We start from the raw sequence: 17,360 nt of genomic DNA, 5'->3' as shown, positions 1-17,360 counted from the left end.
GAGAGACACAATGGAACAGAGTTCCAGAACCTATTCGTGGAAACAAAATTCTCAAAAAAAAAAAAGTTTAAATGTTCATGAGGGGCACCCACATGTTTCTTCTTCATTTCCCTCTTGAGAGTTCCAGCACCTCTTTTTCCAGAAAAAAAGCCCTGGTAATATGGAAACAAATGTGCTAATGCAAACAAATCCCACAGAATCCTCTGAGCTGTGCTGAAATTACCCATCCACACATTGACTCATTGGGGGGGGCAGGATCACGAGGCAGAGGACACTTCCTCTGTCTGTTCGCACTGCGCAGATGGTCCCACAAAAGACAAGGCCAACACACTCCTGCCGTTTTCCCTCTCTGCACAGAGAGTCAGCTCACTGACAACTCAGCAGAGAGCTTGAGTCTTCACAGAATTGGGCTCTTCAGGAATAATGCGTACTTATTTCATACCAGGGCCCTTTTTTGTAGCAGGAACTCTTTTGCCTGTTAGGCCACACACCCCTGATGTAGCCAGTCCTCCTGGAGCTTAAGGTCCTGTAAGAAGAGCCCTGTAAGCTTCAGGAGGATTGGCTACATCAGGGGTGTGTGGCCTAATATGCAAAGGAGTTCCTGCTACAAAAAAGCCCTATTTCATAACATTAAATCTTGAGGTAACCTCTTTGTTTGTTTGCCTGTTTCCATCAGATTGTGGCTTAAATGTTCACAAGCAGTGTTCCAAGATGGTCCCCAATGACTGCAAACCAGACCTGAAGCATGTCAAAAAAGTATACAGCTGTGATCTAACCACGCTAGTGAAAGCACACTTCACAAAAAGACCAATGGTTGTAGATATGTGCATTCGGGAGATTGAATCTAGAGGTAAGGCATTCTTCCTATGTTTGGTTGCTTTGCTCATAATTCTTTTAATTAACCTGGATCCACAGATGTTTAAGCTGAACGGCAGAGAAGCTTTGTTTGCAAGGGCCTGTTTTCCTTGAACTATTAATGTGTAACATTGCATTAATGCAAAAATGCTATGTCTCTGCTGAGCCCCTCATATTGTGTTGCTGGATGCGAAAACACTGCTTGTGGTGCTTCTGGATAATATATTTTCCTGCTATTGAGTGTTTTCCTGTGTTAGTTTGTACAGATGTTCCTCTTCCCCATATTTTTTTTGTGAAAAACAGCTGATAAAATAGGCACTTATAGCTTAGCTTTCCAGTAATTATGTATTTCCTCCTCTGTTTCCTCCTCTATAATAACGACTGTTGCTAGAATATTGCACTTATGATATTTAAATATATGCAAATCAATCTAAGTACTGATTTGAGTGGTTTGTTTTTAAATTCCATTGCCATTTGGTGACATCTTCCATGTTCTGGGGTCCATTATCATAAATATGCTTATACAAAATGATTGGGTGCTGATCATAACAGTTCTGCCTATTTAAGAATGAGGGCTTGCTGTTAAATCTTGTTTGGAATGAAAAATGAGGTTTTAAAAACCATCCTTGGATTTATATGCATTGCTGTTGGCAAAGATCCTGGTGGTCAGAAAGATAACTATGGTTTAACATTATTTCTCTTGTTTCTTAACTGAACAGGACTCAATTCTGAAGGACTCTACAGAGTGTCTGGATTCAGTGAACTAATTGAAGATGTCAAAATGGCTTTTGACCGAGGTATGTTTTTTGCTATAAACTTTACATTCAATATTTTGGCCAGAATCCAACATCCATGCATGTGTTTTTAGAACAGCAGCCCCAACTCATGCCAGAGTGAATTAAATTCTTTTATAGACTATTTGTACTTTACTAATGTTTCATATTCATATTGTTCATAGAGTTGCCAGGTCCTTCCTGGCAACCAACAGGGTTTCAGTGGGCGGGGGGTGGGGGCGGGCTTGCAGGAGGGAGGCCCAGGTAACATCACTGCTCATGTGGCTACATCACTTCTGGTGTGTACCAAAGGGACATCATGTTGCAACATTAGATAACGCTCTGGTATTTGGACAAAGACTCTATGGTAAAAATGTTTTCTGCCATAGATTTTTTGCCCAAATACCAGAGCATAGCCCAAATGTGGCTGACACGATGATGTCACTTCCAATGTATGCGAGAACTTCCTCCTTACCTTGGGAGGAACAGAAGTGATACAAGAAGCATAACCAGTGATCTTTTAGGGGAGAAGTTTGCTCTTGAGGACAGTGGTTACCCTTCGTCCCCCCTTGCTTTCTTCCAAACTTCTTTGTTATTCTGTTCAGTTTTTTCTAATAAGCTTACAGTGATATTACCATGTGGTGCTTTTTGAAGGAAAACCACATGTTATAGGGTACAGTGAAGAATGCAGCAGTGTGCCAATGGCAACCTCATATCAGCCATTATGCGATCCTGTATATGTATCATATGTACAAACTATGGTGGTATTGAATCTTAAAATATGGTGGTTTTAACTTTTCACAATTGCTACTAGCATACCTTTCTGCATTTTTTTCTCCCCCCCCCCTTTTTTTACTGCACAGATGGGGAAAAAGCAGACATTTCTGTGAATATATATGAAGATATCAATATTATCACAGGTGCACTTAAACTGTACTTCAGGGACTTGCCGATTCCTCTCATCACATATGATGCCTACCCAAAGTTTATAGAATCCGCAAGTGAGTTTTAAATTAAATCTTTTTTTTTCCCACAAGAAGTTTTTGTCTTTCCTACGAGCGCTTTATGTTGTCTTATTTAAGAACGAAGTTGCCAAATTTTCCCATTATGTTTTATTTTACTTGCAATTTAAGGGGATAAACAGGTAATATGCAAAGTGTTTTGCTCTGCTGTCACTTTTCAAGTCAGGAGAAAACAACTTTTCAATAATGGAATGTAGGATGCTTAGTCCCATTCCATATAAATGCATGTCTCTGTCAAAGAGGCTATTATTACCAGTGCTTGAAGACAACATGCATAAGACAGCCAGTCATCTTACAGAATTCCATATCAGTGGCACTGAAATGACTGTAGAATTCCAGCCTTGAAATTAGAACAAAAACAAAGCTGCCTACCCAGTTCTAAACAAAAATTGTTTAAAGCAGGAGTTGGGAACAAAGTAGGATATAGTGGTGTTGTTTGTATTATACTGTGGTACATTATCGAAATAGGTAGCCATGTTAGTCTGTCTTTAGCAGTGGAAAAGAGCACAGTAGCATCTTAAAGAAATTTGTGGCGGGGTACGAGTTTTCGTGAGCCACTGTTCACTTTTGTGAGTCACTATTTTTGTAAGTCACTGCTGTATCTGAAGAAGTGAGCAGTGCCTCACAAAAGCTCATACCCTACCACAAATTTTGTCAATCTTACTAGATTCTTCCTCGTTTCTAGTGGTGCATTTTAAATGCTTTAAATAACAAATAACTATTGAAGTCCACCTCGGTCAACAAAAATGGAAGTGCAGTTTCTTGCACTTCAGAAGATCTGAGTCTTTTGTTAATTTAAGCTTAAATGTGCTGATCCTGTTTCAGAAATCACGGATCCTGACGAACAGCTGGAAATACTTCATGAAGCACTGAAACTGCTGCCGCCAGCACACTGTGAAACATTACGGTATCTCATGGCACATTTAAAAAGGTGTGGGACTTAGGAACATCAAACTGACTTGTGTGTCTGTCTGTGTGAGTGTGCATGTGCAAATTCATACTTATCTACCAACTTTTACATAGGCTTTGTTTTGACTCAGGTAGATGATTGCTGTTGATGCCACATAAACCAGAAGAAATTACTTATTGACATCTTTACTGGGCTTATAGTGGGATACTTGCTCTCTGGCACCAGTAAATCCTGTGGTTTGCAGTCACATCATCTTCACCAGGGGTAGAATTCTAGCAGGGAGCGCCTTTGCATATTAGGCCACACACCCCTGATGTAGCCAATCCTCCAAGAGATTTCAGAAAAGAGCTTTGTAAGGTCTTGAATGATTGGCTACATCAGGGGTGTGGCCTAATATGCAAATGAGATCCTGCTAGAATTTCCCCCCCTGATCTTCACAGGAAGGCCTATTTCAGTCAGAATGATGTTGTACAATAGTGGTAGAACTATTTAGAATATGCTAAAACATCAGCCAGATGCACATCCTTTCTCATGTCTTCTGAACGCTAAATTAGAGACCAGGGAAGACTTCTTTTTGTTGGGCGTGGGGCTTGCTTTTCAAACTGAGCATCAATACAAGCCTTCCACTCCCTGAAGAACAACTGAGGCTTTTGATTTCTGAGCAGGGAAGCCCTGAGGGTCAGCCATCTCACATGGGCTTGCATGTTCTGTTGCAACTAAGAACCAGTGCCTGCTCCTTTTAATGATTTCAACCTGCTTTAGGTCTCGTTTAGTCCATAAGTTTTCATTTTTATTTTGATTATGTGTGTGTTTGCCTAGAATATGAAAATTGTGTTCTGATAAATATCAGTGACACAAGGCAAGGATGTACCATGTAATCCTCATGTGTGTCCAGAATAGGTACATATAACCAGGGCATTTTTTGTAGCAGGAACTCCTTTGCATATTAGGCCACAAACCCCTTGATGTAGCCAATCCTCCAAGAGCTTACAGAGCTCTTAGTAGAGGGCCTACTGTAAGCTCCAGGAGGATTGGCTACATCAGGGTGTGTGGCCTAATATGCAAAGGAGTTCCTGCTACAAAAAAAGCCCTGCATATAATCAAAATGGTATTTCAATTGTGTAGTCTCCTGTTGTAGTCTGAGGATTCAATTCCAAAAGCAAATATGGACCCAGTGTAGCAATTAGTATGTAGTATTGTTATAAGTACATCTTTGCTTCATGTCACTGATATTTATCAGAACATAATTTTCACTTGATCCTACATTGATTAATATTAATATTTCAATAATTGAGCCTGTGTGCAACATTTATGCTTGGCCACTGAAGATGGCCAGTAGGTCCTAATTGTATATATTGTATGATTTACAATTTTTTTTGAGGCTGTATTTGGGCCTATAATAATTTTTAAACTAATTTGTAATTATGAGATACACCAATGTGGTGCTTAGCCATCATCCTAACCCCTTTCAGATCAGGGCTAGAATAAAGATGTCAGGATGCAGGATCCAAAATCAGTATTAGATACTAAACCCCTAGTTTCATGCACTAATTCCAGGGCTTTTTTTAAAAAGCAAGGACACACAGGAATGCAGTTCCAGCTGGCTTGGTGTCAGGGGGTGTGGCCTAATATGCAAAGGAGTTCCTGCTGGGCTTTTTCTACAAAAAAAGGCCTGACTAATTCTAATCACTTATGATCTTTGTGTCTGTTAAGAGGCCACAGTCCAATCATAGTCAAGCCACCTTTACGTCCCAGGAGAGACTTAAGCCTATGCTTTGCTCTTTCCTGTTAAAATCATTGCAACTTGGGGGAAAGTTTTAAGGTTAGGTGTAATCCTCAGACCCATCTTAGTTCTCCTTGAAGTTTCTTTCTATTTCTTTATCAGAATCCAATGAAACACTCTGGGGTCTGATTCATAGGTGGGGCACCGGTCATTGCAGACATTTCTACTAGCTCTTTTGATTTAGAAATGTGTTTTATTTTTGAAATATACAGTAAACAGTCTACCATAAAAATGATTGAAATGCAAAGAAGGCTGGTGAAAACAAAAGGGGGGATTAAAAAGCAGTAGCAATGTTCCCTCTAAGCTGCAGAGCTTTATGAACAAAAATTCTACTTTATGAGCTACTGGTATGAAAGTTTTAAGTTACTGGCATGAAAGTTGTAAGCTACTGCATAAATTAGTGTGGGATAATCCTTCCTGAGCTAAGAAAAAATGTGTGAGCTGGAGGCTAAAAAACTCGTAAACTAGCTCACACTAACTCAGCTTAGAGGGAACACTGGTGGGAAGGAAAGCTGAATGTGCCAGTTTTGTTGTGCTTCCAAAGATTCTGGGAAGCTCACCAGCTTTGTTATGAGATGAGTACAGAATTTTCTCAGGTGTACCTGTGTGCAAGAAGCCAACCTTGTCTGCTTCAGCTAGATTCAAGTCCAGTAGCATCTTAGAGACCAACAAAAAAATTGAGGGGGTTGAGCTTTCAAGAGTCAAAGGTTCCTTTGCCAGATTCACTCCACATACCCAGCCTAATAGCTCCTTTTATCTTTTTATCGACAGGCTTACTAAGAACTGTTGTGGTGAGGGAACTGTTAATGGCGTTCTTGTTTTCCATTTTGGTTGGTCAGCCAGCAAATTAGTATATTTGGAGTCTCTATAAATAGAAGCTGCTGAGCTTGGATGCCTTCCAGAAACTTCCACTGACTCACAGCTCTTAACTGCATTGCAAATATCCGAAAGGGTTTTATTTCACACAGAAGACATGCCTTAATGGGGGAAAATAATTTTCGTCTTTTGTTTTTATAATTCATCAGTTACCCAGCAGTGGATATTTAGTCCATTATGAGTATCCAGAAGCAGATTTATTTTCAGTTATAAATCAGTAGTGCATATTAGACCTTTAAAAAAAAAATCTGCTCACAAACTAATGTACAAATGGAAATCTGTTTTAATAGGAGAGATAATTAATTGCCATAAAGGAAACCAAAGCTTCCCAAGACAGTAGTGTGTAGGTTGTTCCCTTGAAACAGCAGCTGGAGAAAGGAAGGAATTGTTCTTTTTTTCCTGTTGTTTTTTCAATTGTGTGTGTGCATTCTCTGGTAAGACCTCACCTGGAGTATTGTGTTCAGTTAAGAAGGATATAGACAAGCTGGAATGGGTCCAGAGGAGGGCGATGAGGATGGTGAGGGGTCTGGAGACCAAGTCCTATGAAGAAAGGTTGAAGGAGCTGGGGATGTGTAGCCTGGAGAGGAGGCGATTGAGAGGTGATGTGATCACCATCTTCAAGTACTTAAAGAGCTGTCATATAGATAGAGGATGGTGTGGAATTGTTTTCTGTGGCCCCAGAAGGTAGGACCAGAACCAGTGAGTTGAAATTAAATCAAAAGAGTTTCTGGCTCAAAATTTGGGAGAACTTCCTGACCATTAGAGTGGTTCTTCAGTGGAACAGGCTTCCTCAGGAGGTGGTGGGCTGTCCTTCCTTGGAGGTTTTTAAGCAGAGGCTAGATGGCCATCTGACAGCAATGAAGATCCTGTGAATTTAGGGGGAAGTATTTGTGAGTTTCCTGCATTGTGCAGGGGGTTGGACTAGATGACCCTGGAGGTCCCTTCCAACTCTGTGATTCTATGCATGCCTAGAAGTCATGGTGATTTCTGGTGACCCCTACTGGGGCATGGAGGACATTCAGAGAAGTAGCTTGATACAGCCTGCTTCTGCCTCCCACTCCTGGTATTCCAAGGAGGTCTCCCATCCAAGTGCCCTGCTTAGCTTTCGAGATCTGATGAGATCAGGCTTGCCTGGGCTTTCCGGGTCAGGGTGAGGGTGAGGGAGTCATCTTAATGTATTACTAGTGAAATACAGGGATGTTGGCTGGCGTTGTATAGCTCAATCTTGTCAGAACTTGAAGACTATGCCTAAGAAGATTATGCAAAGGAAGGCAGTGGCAAACCACCACTACTATTCACTGGCCTTGAAAGCCCCATGCTGGGGTCGCCATAAGTCAGTTTCAACTTGACAGCCATTGCCTATGGAGCTGTATGCAGCATGTGTGTATAGCCTTGTTTAAACTTGTGCATCTGTTGTTTACAGTAAACATTTCTAAACTCTATGTGGTATTTTTAAGGGTGATTTCCTTAAGTGGCACAATTGTACGCTATCCAGACCCATCATATTACATATGAGAGCCAGTGTGGTGTCGTGGTTAAGAGCAGCAGACTCTAATCTGGAAAACCAGTTTGATTCCCTAGTCCTCTTCCACATGAAGCCATCTGGGTGACCTTGGGTCAGTCACAGTTCTCTCAGAACTCTCCCAGCCGCACCTACTTCACAGGATATCTGTTGTGGGGAGAGGAAGGCAAGGTGATTGTAAGCCGCTTTGACAATTCCTTGAGGTAGTGAAGAGCAAGGTATAAAAACCAACTCTTCTGATTATCTGATGAGAAGAGAGAATTGGGAAGAGTAGAGGAACATGGCCACAATCCCTTAAGGACTTTCAGCCTACAGCTTAATGTATCCATAATGGCATATAACCTCTCAACAATCCTGTGTGGTGACTTAGAGGAAGCAATAACGACATACCAAGATAATTTATAGTATGTATTTAATGTAGTACATTAGGCAGGTGGGAAGAGATCTAGTCCAACAACAGGAAGTTGTGATTTTTAATTGGAGAAGACCATAAGAACAGCCCTGCAGGATTAGACTAGTGGGTCATCTAGTCCAGCATTCTATTTCACAGAGTTGCCATGAAAATATAGAGGCCTAGGCCTTCCGCTGAGGCTGTCTCCTAGTACTGGGATCCAGAAGTCTGCTGCCTCTGGAAATAATAGGGACCTGAGCTTGGAATTCAACTCTGTCACAGAGCCCCAAATTAACAAGATCTTAGCCTTAATTCTACATTTCCCTATAACAGATCTGCAACTACCACCTTGTTTGTGCCATCTCTCACCCTGTGACGGACAGGTTAGGTTCCAGCTCTCTCTAAGAACAACCAGCGGGAACTGACAGAATCGTGGTGAGAGGCTGACATTTGAAAACTGTTCGTTCAGTTCAATGAGAGTTAAATTGGCTGAGTGAAGGAGCTGCAAGCTCAAAACCCGAGTGTGGCAGAAAGACCAGGCTAAAATTGACTGGCAGAAAGTCAACTTGAAGTTCAAGTTTAAAGGAACTTTGTAAGATGACAACATGGGGTTTAACTACCATCTTAGTGACTGCTCAGCTTCACCCTCAATTCATCTAATGGCTGCTGCTTTACAGAGCAGGGTTTCCTCAAGGCTTGATGGCCACCATTTGCCTCTAAGCAACCCTGGGAAAATGGTAGGTTGGGGGTGAGGATCCCTATGCTATTTTCTCAGCAGTTTTGCCAAGCAAAAGCCTGCAAGATTCTTTGCAGGAAGCCACAACAATTCACTTGTTCAAAACTGGCTTTAATTTCCAGCATCTTGAGGTTGTTGTTGTTGTTGTTGACGTAAGTATTTCATTTAATGAGCAAGATTGTAGCGTGACCAGTACTGAAGTGACCCAAAGGTTTAGTTCACAGAAAACAGTGTTCAGTTTCAGGTTGCTAAAGAAGAGGATCTGAAGATGCTGGCTTATGATTTTTTGGGTGGTGCACTTTGAAATATACCTGCTTCTCTCATGGCCTCAAACTCCTTTGCAGCATCATGGTTCTTATAGAATTCTGCATATGCTTGCTTCCTGGGTTCAGACACACCAAATTTGAATCCAGGTATAATTTCGAGAGAAAGAAGAGACACTGCTATATGGTGTTTCTTTAGATGGCTGTCGAACAGGCCTCTCATCTGCCGTTTGGGCAACAAAGCAGGTGACAAGGTTGATAACTCCCCCTCACACAGCAAAGGCTGTTCGCCTAAACAACCCTAAGATCCTTCAGAGAGGGAACCTCTGCCCTTCCTCCTTTTTTACCTTTTCAGCATCTTGAGTTTTCATTTCCATGTTCACAGAATCAAGGAGTTGCCAACCGTATACTCCATTTTAACCATAACCACCTTTGTTACAGGGTAACACTTCATGAAAAGGAGAATCTCATGAATGCAGAAAACCTTGGCATTGTGTTTGGACCAACACTTATGCGAGCTCCAGAGCTGGATGCCATGGCTGCCTTGAACGACATCCGTTACCAGAGACTTGTGGTGGAGATGCTTATAAAGAATGAAGATATTTTATTTTGAACTTCTCGTTTGTGAGGTGGTGTGTGCGCAAGAGTGGATTTAAAAAAAAATGGACATTGGCGAAAAAATTCCATGGATGATGAAGGAATATTTGGAAGTAATTGAGCCAGCTGCTCTAGCTGAATTTTTTTAAATGTGAGGTGTTATTGTATGAAAGATGCTTAATTGCGTTCCTTCTGTAGCTCCATTCCAGGCAATGCTGGGAAAAAGTTGAGACATCCTCTACTTTCCTGCCTTAGTAATTTTGGTGTTTCTTCAGGGTACAGGAAACTCGAGCTTATATGATCCGCTCCCCGCTGTCCCGCTTAGGTGCAGCTTCTGCTTCAAAGGACAACAAAAGAACAGCACTGCATCTGTGTTCTGGAGTAGTCTCTCTGTGGTTGTACTTTGGCATGTTTCACAGTGTAACTCTGTTGTGGATTTGTTTTTATGTTCTGTATAGGTTTCAGAGAGGAAAGAAGACTGCGGTGAAACAGAGCCTCTAGCTGTCAATTTCACTGTGTATCATTCTCTTTCCGACTTTCATCTTAGGTTCTGTAACTTTTTGGAGTTTTTTGGTAGTACATTTTCTTGTGCCAAAAATGATTTTGATTGCCACTTTTTAGGTAATGCCTTTTCTTATGGCTCTGGTCAAAGAGGGCAACACTGAATGAGTGAAGATGGATTTGTTGGTGGTTTTAAATTGTCATTTTGTATTTTTATTGGGCATGCCTATTAATTTATTAAAGTGTTGCCTTAGAACCATATGAATTCTTGCTACATTTTTTCCCTAGCGTACCCCCACCCATATTATCATTTTGAGATTAACACATCAATCTTGTATGTGTTTACTTGGAGAGTTAGTTGCCTTTGAGGCTAACTCCCAGGGGAAAAAATCATAGATTTGCAGCTTGCAGCCCAGATGTAGAAAGAATTATACATGCCTAAACTCATTGAAATGTATGGTTTGGAACCCACATTAAATCTCTAGTAATGGAAGGGACTTCCATCAACAGAATGAGACTTCCTTACCTCCCTCTCCTGTAGAAACCTAAAATGCTATTTCCAGGCAACAAGGGTCACCCAGCATCAGCATAAAGAAGAAGAAGAGGACCATAGATTTATACCCTGCCCTTCTCTCTGAAGCAGATTCTCGGAGCAGCATACAATCTCCTTTATCTTCTTCCCCCACAACAGACACCCTGTGAGGTGGGTGGGGCTGAGAGGGCTCTCACAGCAGCTGCCCTTTCAATGACAACTCCTGCAATAGCTATGGCTAACCCAAGGCCATTCCAGCAGCTGAAAGTGAAGGAGTGGGGAATCAAACTCGGTTCTCCCAGATAAGAGTCTGTGCACTTAACCACTACACCAAACTGGCTCTCTGCATCAGGAGGGGAGAACTGATGAAACACACACACACCAGAAGTTTTCTGCAGGACTGAAGACGGTGGTCCTTTGTGTGTGCAGAATGCCGTCAAGTTGCAACTGACTTATGGTGACCCCAGCAAGGGGCTTTCAAGGCAAATGAGAAGCAGAGGTGGTTTGCCAGTGCCTTCCTCTGCAAGGCTGTCCTTGTTGGTCTCCCTGATGATCTTAAGCACATGTAATTCTATATAGGATCAGCCTGGCCAGTCCTTTATATCAGTCCAATCAGTCCTTTGGATAAATTGTAGCACAATGGGGTATTGCATCCTGGACCCTTGCCCTGGTGAAACATGCCGTTGTCTTTAGTTAAACCTTTTCTCCCTGGGCATGATCCTGCTGACGGCCAGTCTGGCACACCACATTACTAATCACATAAAACAGTTGCCTTGCTTTCAGGACCAATTTAATTGGGACAGCACAATATAACTGGGATCTGCACAGCCAGGGGTGGAATTCTAGCAGGAGCTCTTTTGCATATTAGGCCACACACCCCTGATGTAGCCAATCCTCCAAGAGCTTACAAGGCTCTTTTTTGTAAGCTCTTGGAGGATTGGCTACATCAGGGGTGTGTGGCCTAATATGCAAAAGAGCTTCTGCTAGAATGCCACCGCTGTGTATGGCTCCTTCCAACTCTGTGATTCTATTATTCTAGTTCCCTGCTTTCGCTGATACAGAAGCCATTTTGGAGGCTCACTATCTGCACCAGCTTGCTAGGATCCTGACAGCCATACTGTCCTCAGCTGATGACCTCTGTGTTCCCTGAGTTAAACAGTTACACAGACAAACTAAATTATTCATTTTGTTATAAGTGACATAGCAAATAATGCAAATTAATTGCTGTCAGTTGTTCAGAAATCCCTAGGTATAGCAGCCTTGTCTTTTACAGTTCCATGTAACCTCCTGTAGAAATTATCACTGACAAGCTTTGACAAATTACACAGTCAAGTGGATAGAATTTATGTAGTCCAAAAACAGGTAGTGTCATATTGTCTCCATTTCTCAAGGAGCTGTGTGATGAAATCCACTGGGGAGGAGGTCATGTGCTTGCATAACTTCTACCTGTTTATTTTATTCAGGGGTTTTTTTTGTAGCAGGAACACGTTTGCATATTAGGCCACACCCCACTGATGTAACCAATCCTCCTGGAGCTTACAGTAGGCCCTGTTCTAAGAGCCCTGTAAGTTCTTGGAGGATTGGCTACATCAGAGGTGTGTGGCCTAATATTCACAGGAGTTCTACCAAAAAAAGCCCTGATTTTATTCATTTATACTCTGCTTTTTCTTCTCCCATTTTATCTGCAAAACCCTGTGTGGCATGTTGGGCTGAGAATGAGTGAGGGTCCAGGGTCACCCAACAAGTTTTCAAGGCAGAGTTGGGGATTTGCAATTGGGTCTCCCAGGTCTTAGTCCAACACCTTTGCATCTTTCCATACAGCAATGAATGGAGCATTCTGTTGTGGGAACAGTTAGTCAAAAGAACGTGCCTCAAAGTCTTTGTTTCCAGTTTCTGAGAGCTGGTGTGGTGTGGTGGGCAGGCAAGACCCAAGCTGAGATCCCCACTGTGTTGTGGAAACTTGCTGGGTGACCTTGAGCTAGTCACTCTTGTTCTCTAACCTGCCTCAAAGAGTGGTAGTGAAGATAAAATGGAGGGGAAAACAATGTCATGAGGCACTTTGGTTCCTATTGGAGAGGAAAGCAGGGTATTGATAGCTAAATAATAAACTTTAAAAGTATGTTTGAAGCACAAACAGTTATTTGGGGAAAGGTGCTAAAAAAAGAAAATATTGACTTGGCTCATAAGTTGCCTTTCTGCCACAGTAGGCAGTTCTGCATGTGGAAGAGGGTGCACAGTTTTTGTTTTGTTTTTAATAATCCTTCCTTCCTTTTATCCCATCATGTTCCTGGGAATTTACTTGACCCACTGTGAAACAATGGGGGGCATACACGAGTGCATCAGGAAACGCAAGGCTGGAACATCATTGTTAATGCATTATTTCGAGCTGATCCAAAATTTCACATTGTTTCCAGTACTTCTTGAAAGTCCCTTGCTGGGACAGTCTTCAAACTGTATCCAGTGTATGAAAGCTGATAGAAGTTTCTTTTTTCTGGTCCATATTTTAGGGCCAGTGGAAAGCAGGGAGGGCTAGATCTTGGCTAGTCAGAAGGTTGTGTCTGTGTACAAAAGTTCCCTCCAATCCCACTCCACTGGCCAATTAAACTAGGTGTTTAGAGTTAGGGGGTGTGCACTTCATCAGGGTTGAGCTAAGCTGTCCATAGGATCATTGACACACACTAGAATCAATGCAATGGCTACAGGACTTGAGACCCTTATTTAAATTGGCTTTAAAGTCACATATTTAAAGTAGAGCATCTGCTTGGCATTCAGAAGCCCACGGCATCTCTAGTGAAGGATCTGGTATGGATGATGTGAAAGACTTTTGCCTGAAACCCTGGTGAGCTTCTGCCTGTCTGAGTAGACAACACTGACTTTGATGGACCACCAGTCTGATTTAGTATAAAGCAGCTTTGTGTGTGTTCATGTGTATTAGGAGATATTGTAAACAGTCAGTCTCTGGTTTCTCTCTTTGGGTATTTGGCCCACACAACCACCTTGGATGGATAAACAAACAAATATGAAAACATTGTGTCACTCGACGGGTAGTTTCATAGGTACAAGGTACACTGGTTGAGCCCACACTCAAAGTCAACGCCAAACTAAAGTCCACAGAGAAATGCATGTTTCTGGCTCATTTTGAGTATTGGAAGACGAGTTGGGTTTTATAGGAGTCTCAGAGCGGCTTACAGTCTCCTTCCTCTTTCCACAACAGGCACTTTGTGAGGTAGGTGGGACTGAGAGAGCTCAGAGAACTGTGGCTTCTGCAAGGCCACCCAGTAGGTTTCATGTGAAGGAGGAGTAGGGAATCAAACTCGGTTCTCAAGATTAGAGTCTGCCACTCTTAACCACTACACCACACTGGCTCTCAAGCCAGAATGGAATAAAAATGTTTCAAATGGAGAGATTAAAAATTTATCTGAATGCAGAGGAAGAAGCCCCCCCAAATCTCACTTTACGGAAGATATTTTATTAGTTAATTTAAAACATTTCTGTGTCCCTTTTCCACCCAATTCAGGATCCCCAAGGCAGGAAACATTTCAAACATTAAAGCATTAAAAATACAAAGATACGTATAAAATATTTAAAACAAAAACATATAAACATACAGATAGGGAAGGAGGGCTAATAAGAGTTAGTGAGGGAACAACAACCAAATCAGAAAAGCCTTCACCTGTTGGCATAAGACAACAACTGAGGGAGACAGACTATTCCCTAGGCAGGAAGTTCCAAAGTTTCAGTGCCACAACCTAGAAGGTCCGATACACATAAAGACAGAAAAAAAGGGGGTATTACATGCAGTGGTCTGAGACTAGTTACAGAATGTATGGAAAGGAATATTAAAGTTGCACGTATAATTCAAAAATTGCAGATATAATTACAAAATTACAAAAAACATAATATGCCCACAATAGCAATAAATAGGAACACTATCAAGAAGCTTTTTACAATGGCAATAATTACAAATTATATATATATATATATATATAGAGAGAGAGAGAGAGAGAGAGAGAGAGAGAGAGAGAGAGAGAGATGATTTTTTTATTTATACATGCACCTTTAATATTCCTTTCTGAACACATTCTGTAGCCAGCCTCAGACCTCTGGTATTTAGTACCCCTTTGTTCTTTCATTCAGAGGTTTCCTACCCTTTTGTCATTCCAGATGTGCATAAATACATGTGGGATCTTCCCTTTGAACATCAGTTACACAGATTCAAAAAACCAAAAAGTTAACACTACCTGGTGAAATCCCAAATGCAGATTGTGGCAGGATCATTACACAGAATCGTCGTCTCTCTTGCAGGCATGTTTCACAATTTCATTTAGCACCAAATCTTAAACCAGTGTTATAGGAAGCAGTTGCTATTCTGGAGGATGCTAAAGAAAAACATCTATAGCTGACAGGAACATATTGTGCTGTACAGTTGACACTCCCCGTGCCAGAACTCGAATCACAAGCATAAGGAAGGAGCTGAAGTGGAGGAGAACTGGAGAGTGTTTATATTATGAGGAAACAGCGGCTGTTCAAAGTTCCATGGTCAGGAAAGGAACTGGGAATGAAGGACCAGACTGCCAAAGAAAGTAAAGAATAAGAGCATATGAACAGCAACATCATGAAAAGAAAGATCCAGGAGAAAGGGGAAAAGAAACAGTGGAAAGTATGTTTAATGAGGCATGTAAAGTATGACTACTACAAGATAGTTTTAGGCATGTTCTAATAAAAACACATTATGCATTTGCAAAGAGGCATTATATTTCCAGCGTGGTAAACTATCTGCCTTGAGGGCTTGTCGTCTTAACAGAATTCAGTACTTACCTTGTTGCATTGATTGATCATGATGGCAGCTTCTTAAAGACTGTTACAGCTGAATTGCCAATTATTGAATAATGATGCTACCGCTTGAGAGAATCACCTGGAGATCCTAGGCCCATGTGTGATTTAGGTAGCACTCTTGTGATGTCATCCTCTATTTGTCCTGCATCTGTTATTTCCCTTGCTTTACTGCAGTCTTTTTCAAACCTGATTGGAGACCATCTTTTCTAAAAAAAATCATCATCACAGTGTCTTTGCATGCTGTATGGGAGGGAAGGTGGCTCCTCCCTGCATCATTTTCCTCAAGTACCCCAATGCTGCCATTTCCACACACACACAGCTATTTGTGTTAGGAAATCATTCTTAACAATTGCTGCTGTTAACCAAAATTGGAAAACATATTTCCAGGTGTAACATCGTCCCCTCTCAGTCCCAACTGAGATGAATCTTTGAGAGACAGCAACTCTTTGAAATTTCAGGCAGGTAGTAGAAAGTGACCCGTTTTAGAGGCAACTAAAGTTAATACTTAACAGGGGAGGGGGGGCACAGACAGGCACAATTTGGTATGAGTGAGCTTTTTCCCCTTTTCCAGGAGGATGGAGGAATCTTCGGGGGAGGGGGGAGTATTTTACCAAAACAGAATGAGTTGCTGAAGAGATCTAACTTATGCTCTCTCATATATCTTATTTTACTGCATTCTATTTTTTTTTTACGTTTTCTTCTCCCAGCCTTGCTGATTTCTCTTAGAAATAGGGTTGCCAGCCTCCAGGTAGGGCCTGGGGATCTCCCGCTTTTACAACCGATCTCCAGCTGGCAGAGATCAGCTCCCCTGGAGAAAATGGCTGCTTTGAAGGGGGGACTCTATGACATTGTACCATGCTGAGGCCCCTCCCCTCCCCAAACCATGATGTCTCCCGAATCCACCCTCAAAGTCTCCAGGTATTTTCCAACACAGATCTGGCAACCCTAGGAAGAAATATGCTTGAAACATGAGAGCAAAACAAGGTAAGTTGAAGGAAAGCAGGGTTAGCACACTATGTTTCTTTAAATACACTTTACACATGACCAGGGCTTTTTTTCTGGAAAAAGATGTACCAGAACTCTCAAGAGGGGAACGAAGGAGAAACACACAGGTGCCCCTCATGAATTTCTAAACCTTTTTTGGATAATTTTGTTTCCATTAAGAGGTTTCAGAACTCCATTCTGCCGTGTTCCCCCAGGATAAAAAGCCCTGTACACAACTGGGAAGACTCATGTATTGATTCTCCTGCCGCTTTTAAATACAGAAAAGGTGTCCAAGAGGCCTTGGATCCTAAATCAAAGATACTCTTTTGCATACAGAAGTTATCTGATCCTTTATCACCACTGAGTTCTCTCTCTTTCTCTCTCATGTATGTGTTTACTGTTTCTATGGGTGAGAAGCCTTCAGCCTCTCCCTCCATTCCCTCGTCTTTGCAGCTCTGCCTGCCCATCAGCATGAACAAACATTACCTATTTCTCATTTCAGACTGGCTTCTTATTATAGAGGAATGAATGGACAAACATAATCTGAGGCTAGACATCTGCCTCTATGCCTTCTCCTCTCTGTGTGCAAGCAAAACTCCTGCTCCTACCTAGCAGGTGTTCAAAATCAGAAAGTCTGCCCAAACTAGCAAGAAAGTGCCATGGTTGGCAGAAAGTGGATGGAAATTATTTGTACAGGAACACCTATAAGGATGATCATGGTCAGTGGAAAGATGGGCTAACTGTTCTGGTTCGATGACATCAGGTCCCAAAAAATTGCA

General features: G+C 41.7%; 2 protein-coding genes across 2 annotated transcripts in view; one reads left to right on the top strand and one right to left on the bottom strand.

Annotated features, from left to right (window-relative positions):
* The window catches only part of CHN1 (chimerin 1), a 181,297-nt gene extending 170,807 nt beyond the window's left edge, over positions 1 to 10,490 (top strand). The window contains exons 9-13 of the mRNA XM_060257127.1: positions 677 to 850; positions 1,575 to 1,652; positions 2,492 to 2,629; positions 3,476 to 3,581; positions 9,573 to 10,490. Coding sequence (XP_060113110.1) covers positions 677 to 850; positions 1,575 to 1,652; positions 2,492 to 2,629; positions 3,476 to 3,581; positions 9,573 to 9,744 — 668 coding nt within the window. The 3' untranslated portion in view covers positions 9,745 to 10,490. The remainder of the gene's footprint in view (positions 1 to 676; positions 851 to 1,574; positions 1,653 to 2,491; positions 2,630 to 3,475; positions 3,582 to 9,572) is intronic.
* Positions 9,016 to 9,508, bottom strand: LOC132585484 (cytochrome c oxidase subunit 6C-like). Its single transcript, XM_060257424.1, has 2 exons — positions 9,479 to 9,508; positions 9,016 to 9,432 (listed from the first exon to the last, which is right to left on the bottom strand). The coding sequence occupies exons 1-2, from the start codon at positions 9,506 to 9,508 to the stop codon at positions 9,145 to 9,147; spliced, it is 318 nt and encodes a 105-aa protein (XP_060113407.1). The 3' UTR covers positions 9,016 to 9,144.
* Positions 10,491 to 17,360: the final 6,870 nt, after the last annotated feature.

The sequence above is a fragment of the Heteronotia binoei genome, chromosome 16 (genome assembly GCF_032191835.1).
Source record: "Heteronotia binoei isolate CCM8104 ecotype False Entrance Well chromosome 16, APGP_CSIRO_Hbin_v1, whole genome shotgun sequence".
NCBI lineage: Eukaryota > Metazoa > Chordata > Lepidosauria > Squamata > Gekkonidae > Heteronotia > Heteronotia binoei.
The sequence above is the reverse complement of the archived record's forward strand: the minus strand, read 5'-3'. Positions and strand labels throughout refer to the sequence as shown.

Excerpts from the sequence above, each read along its gene's own strand:
- LOC132585484 (XM_060257424.1), bottom strand. The coding sequence starts at position 9,508 with ATGGAAATGAAAACTCAAGATGCTGAAAAG. Across the intron at positions 9,433-9,478 it reads AAACTCAAGATGCTGAAAAG|GGTTGTTTAGGCGAACAGCC; the intron begins GTAAAAAAGGAG and ends GAAGGATCTTAG.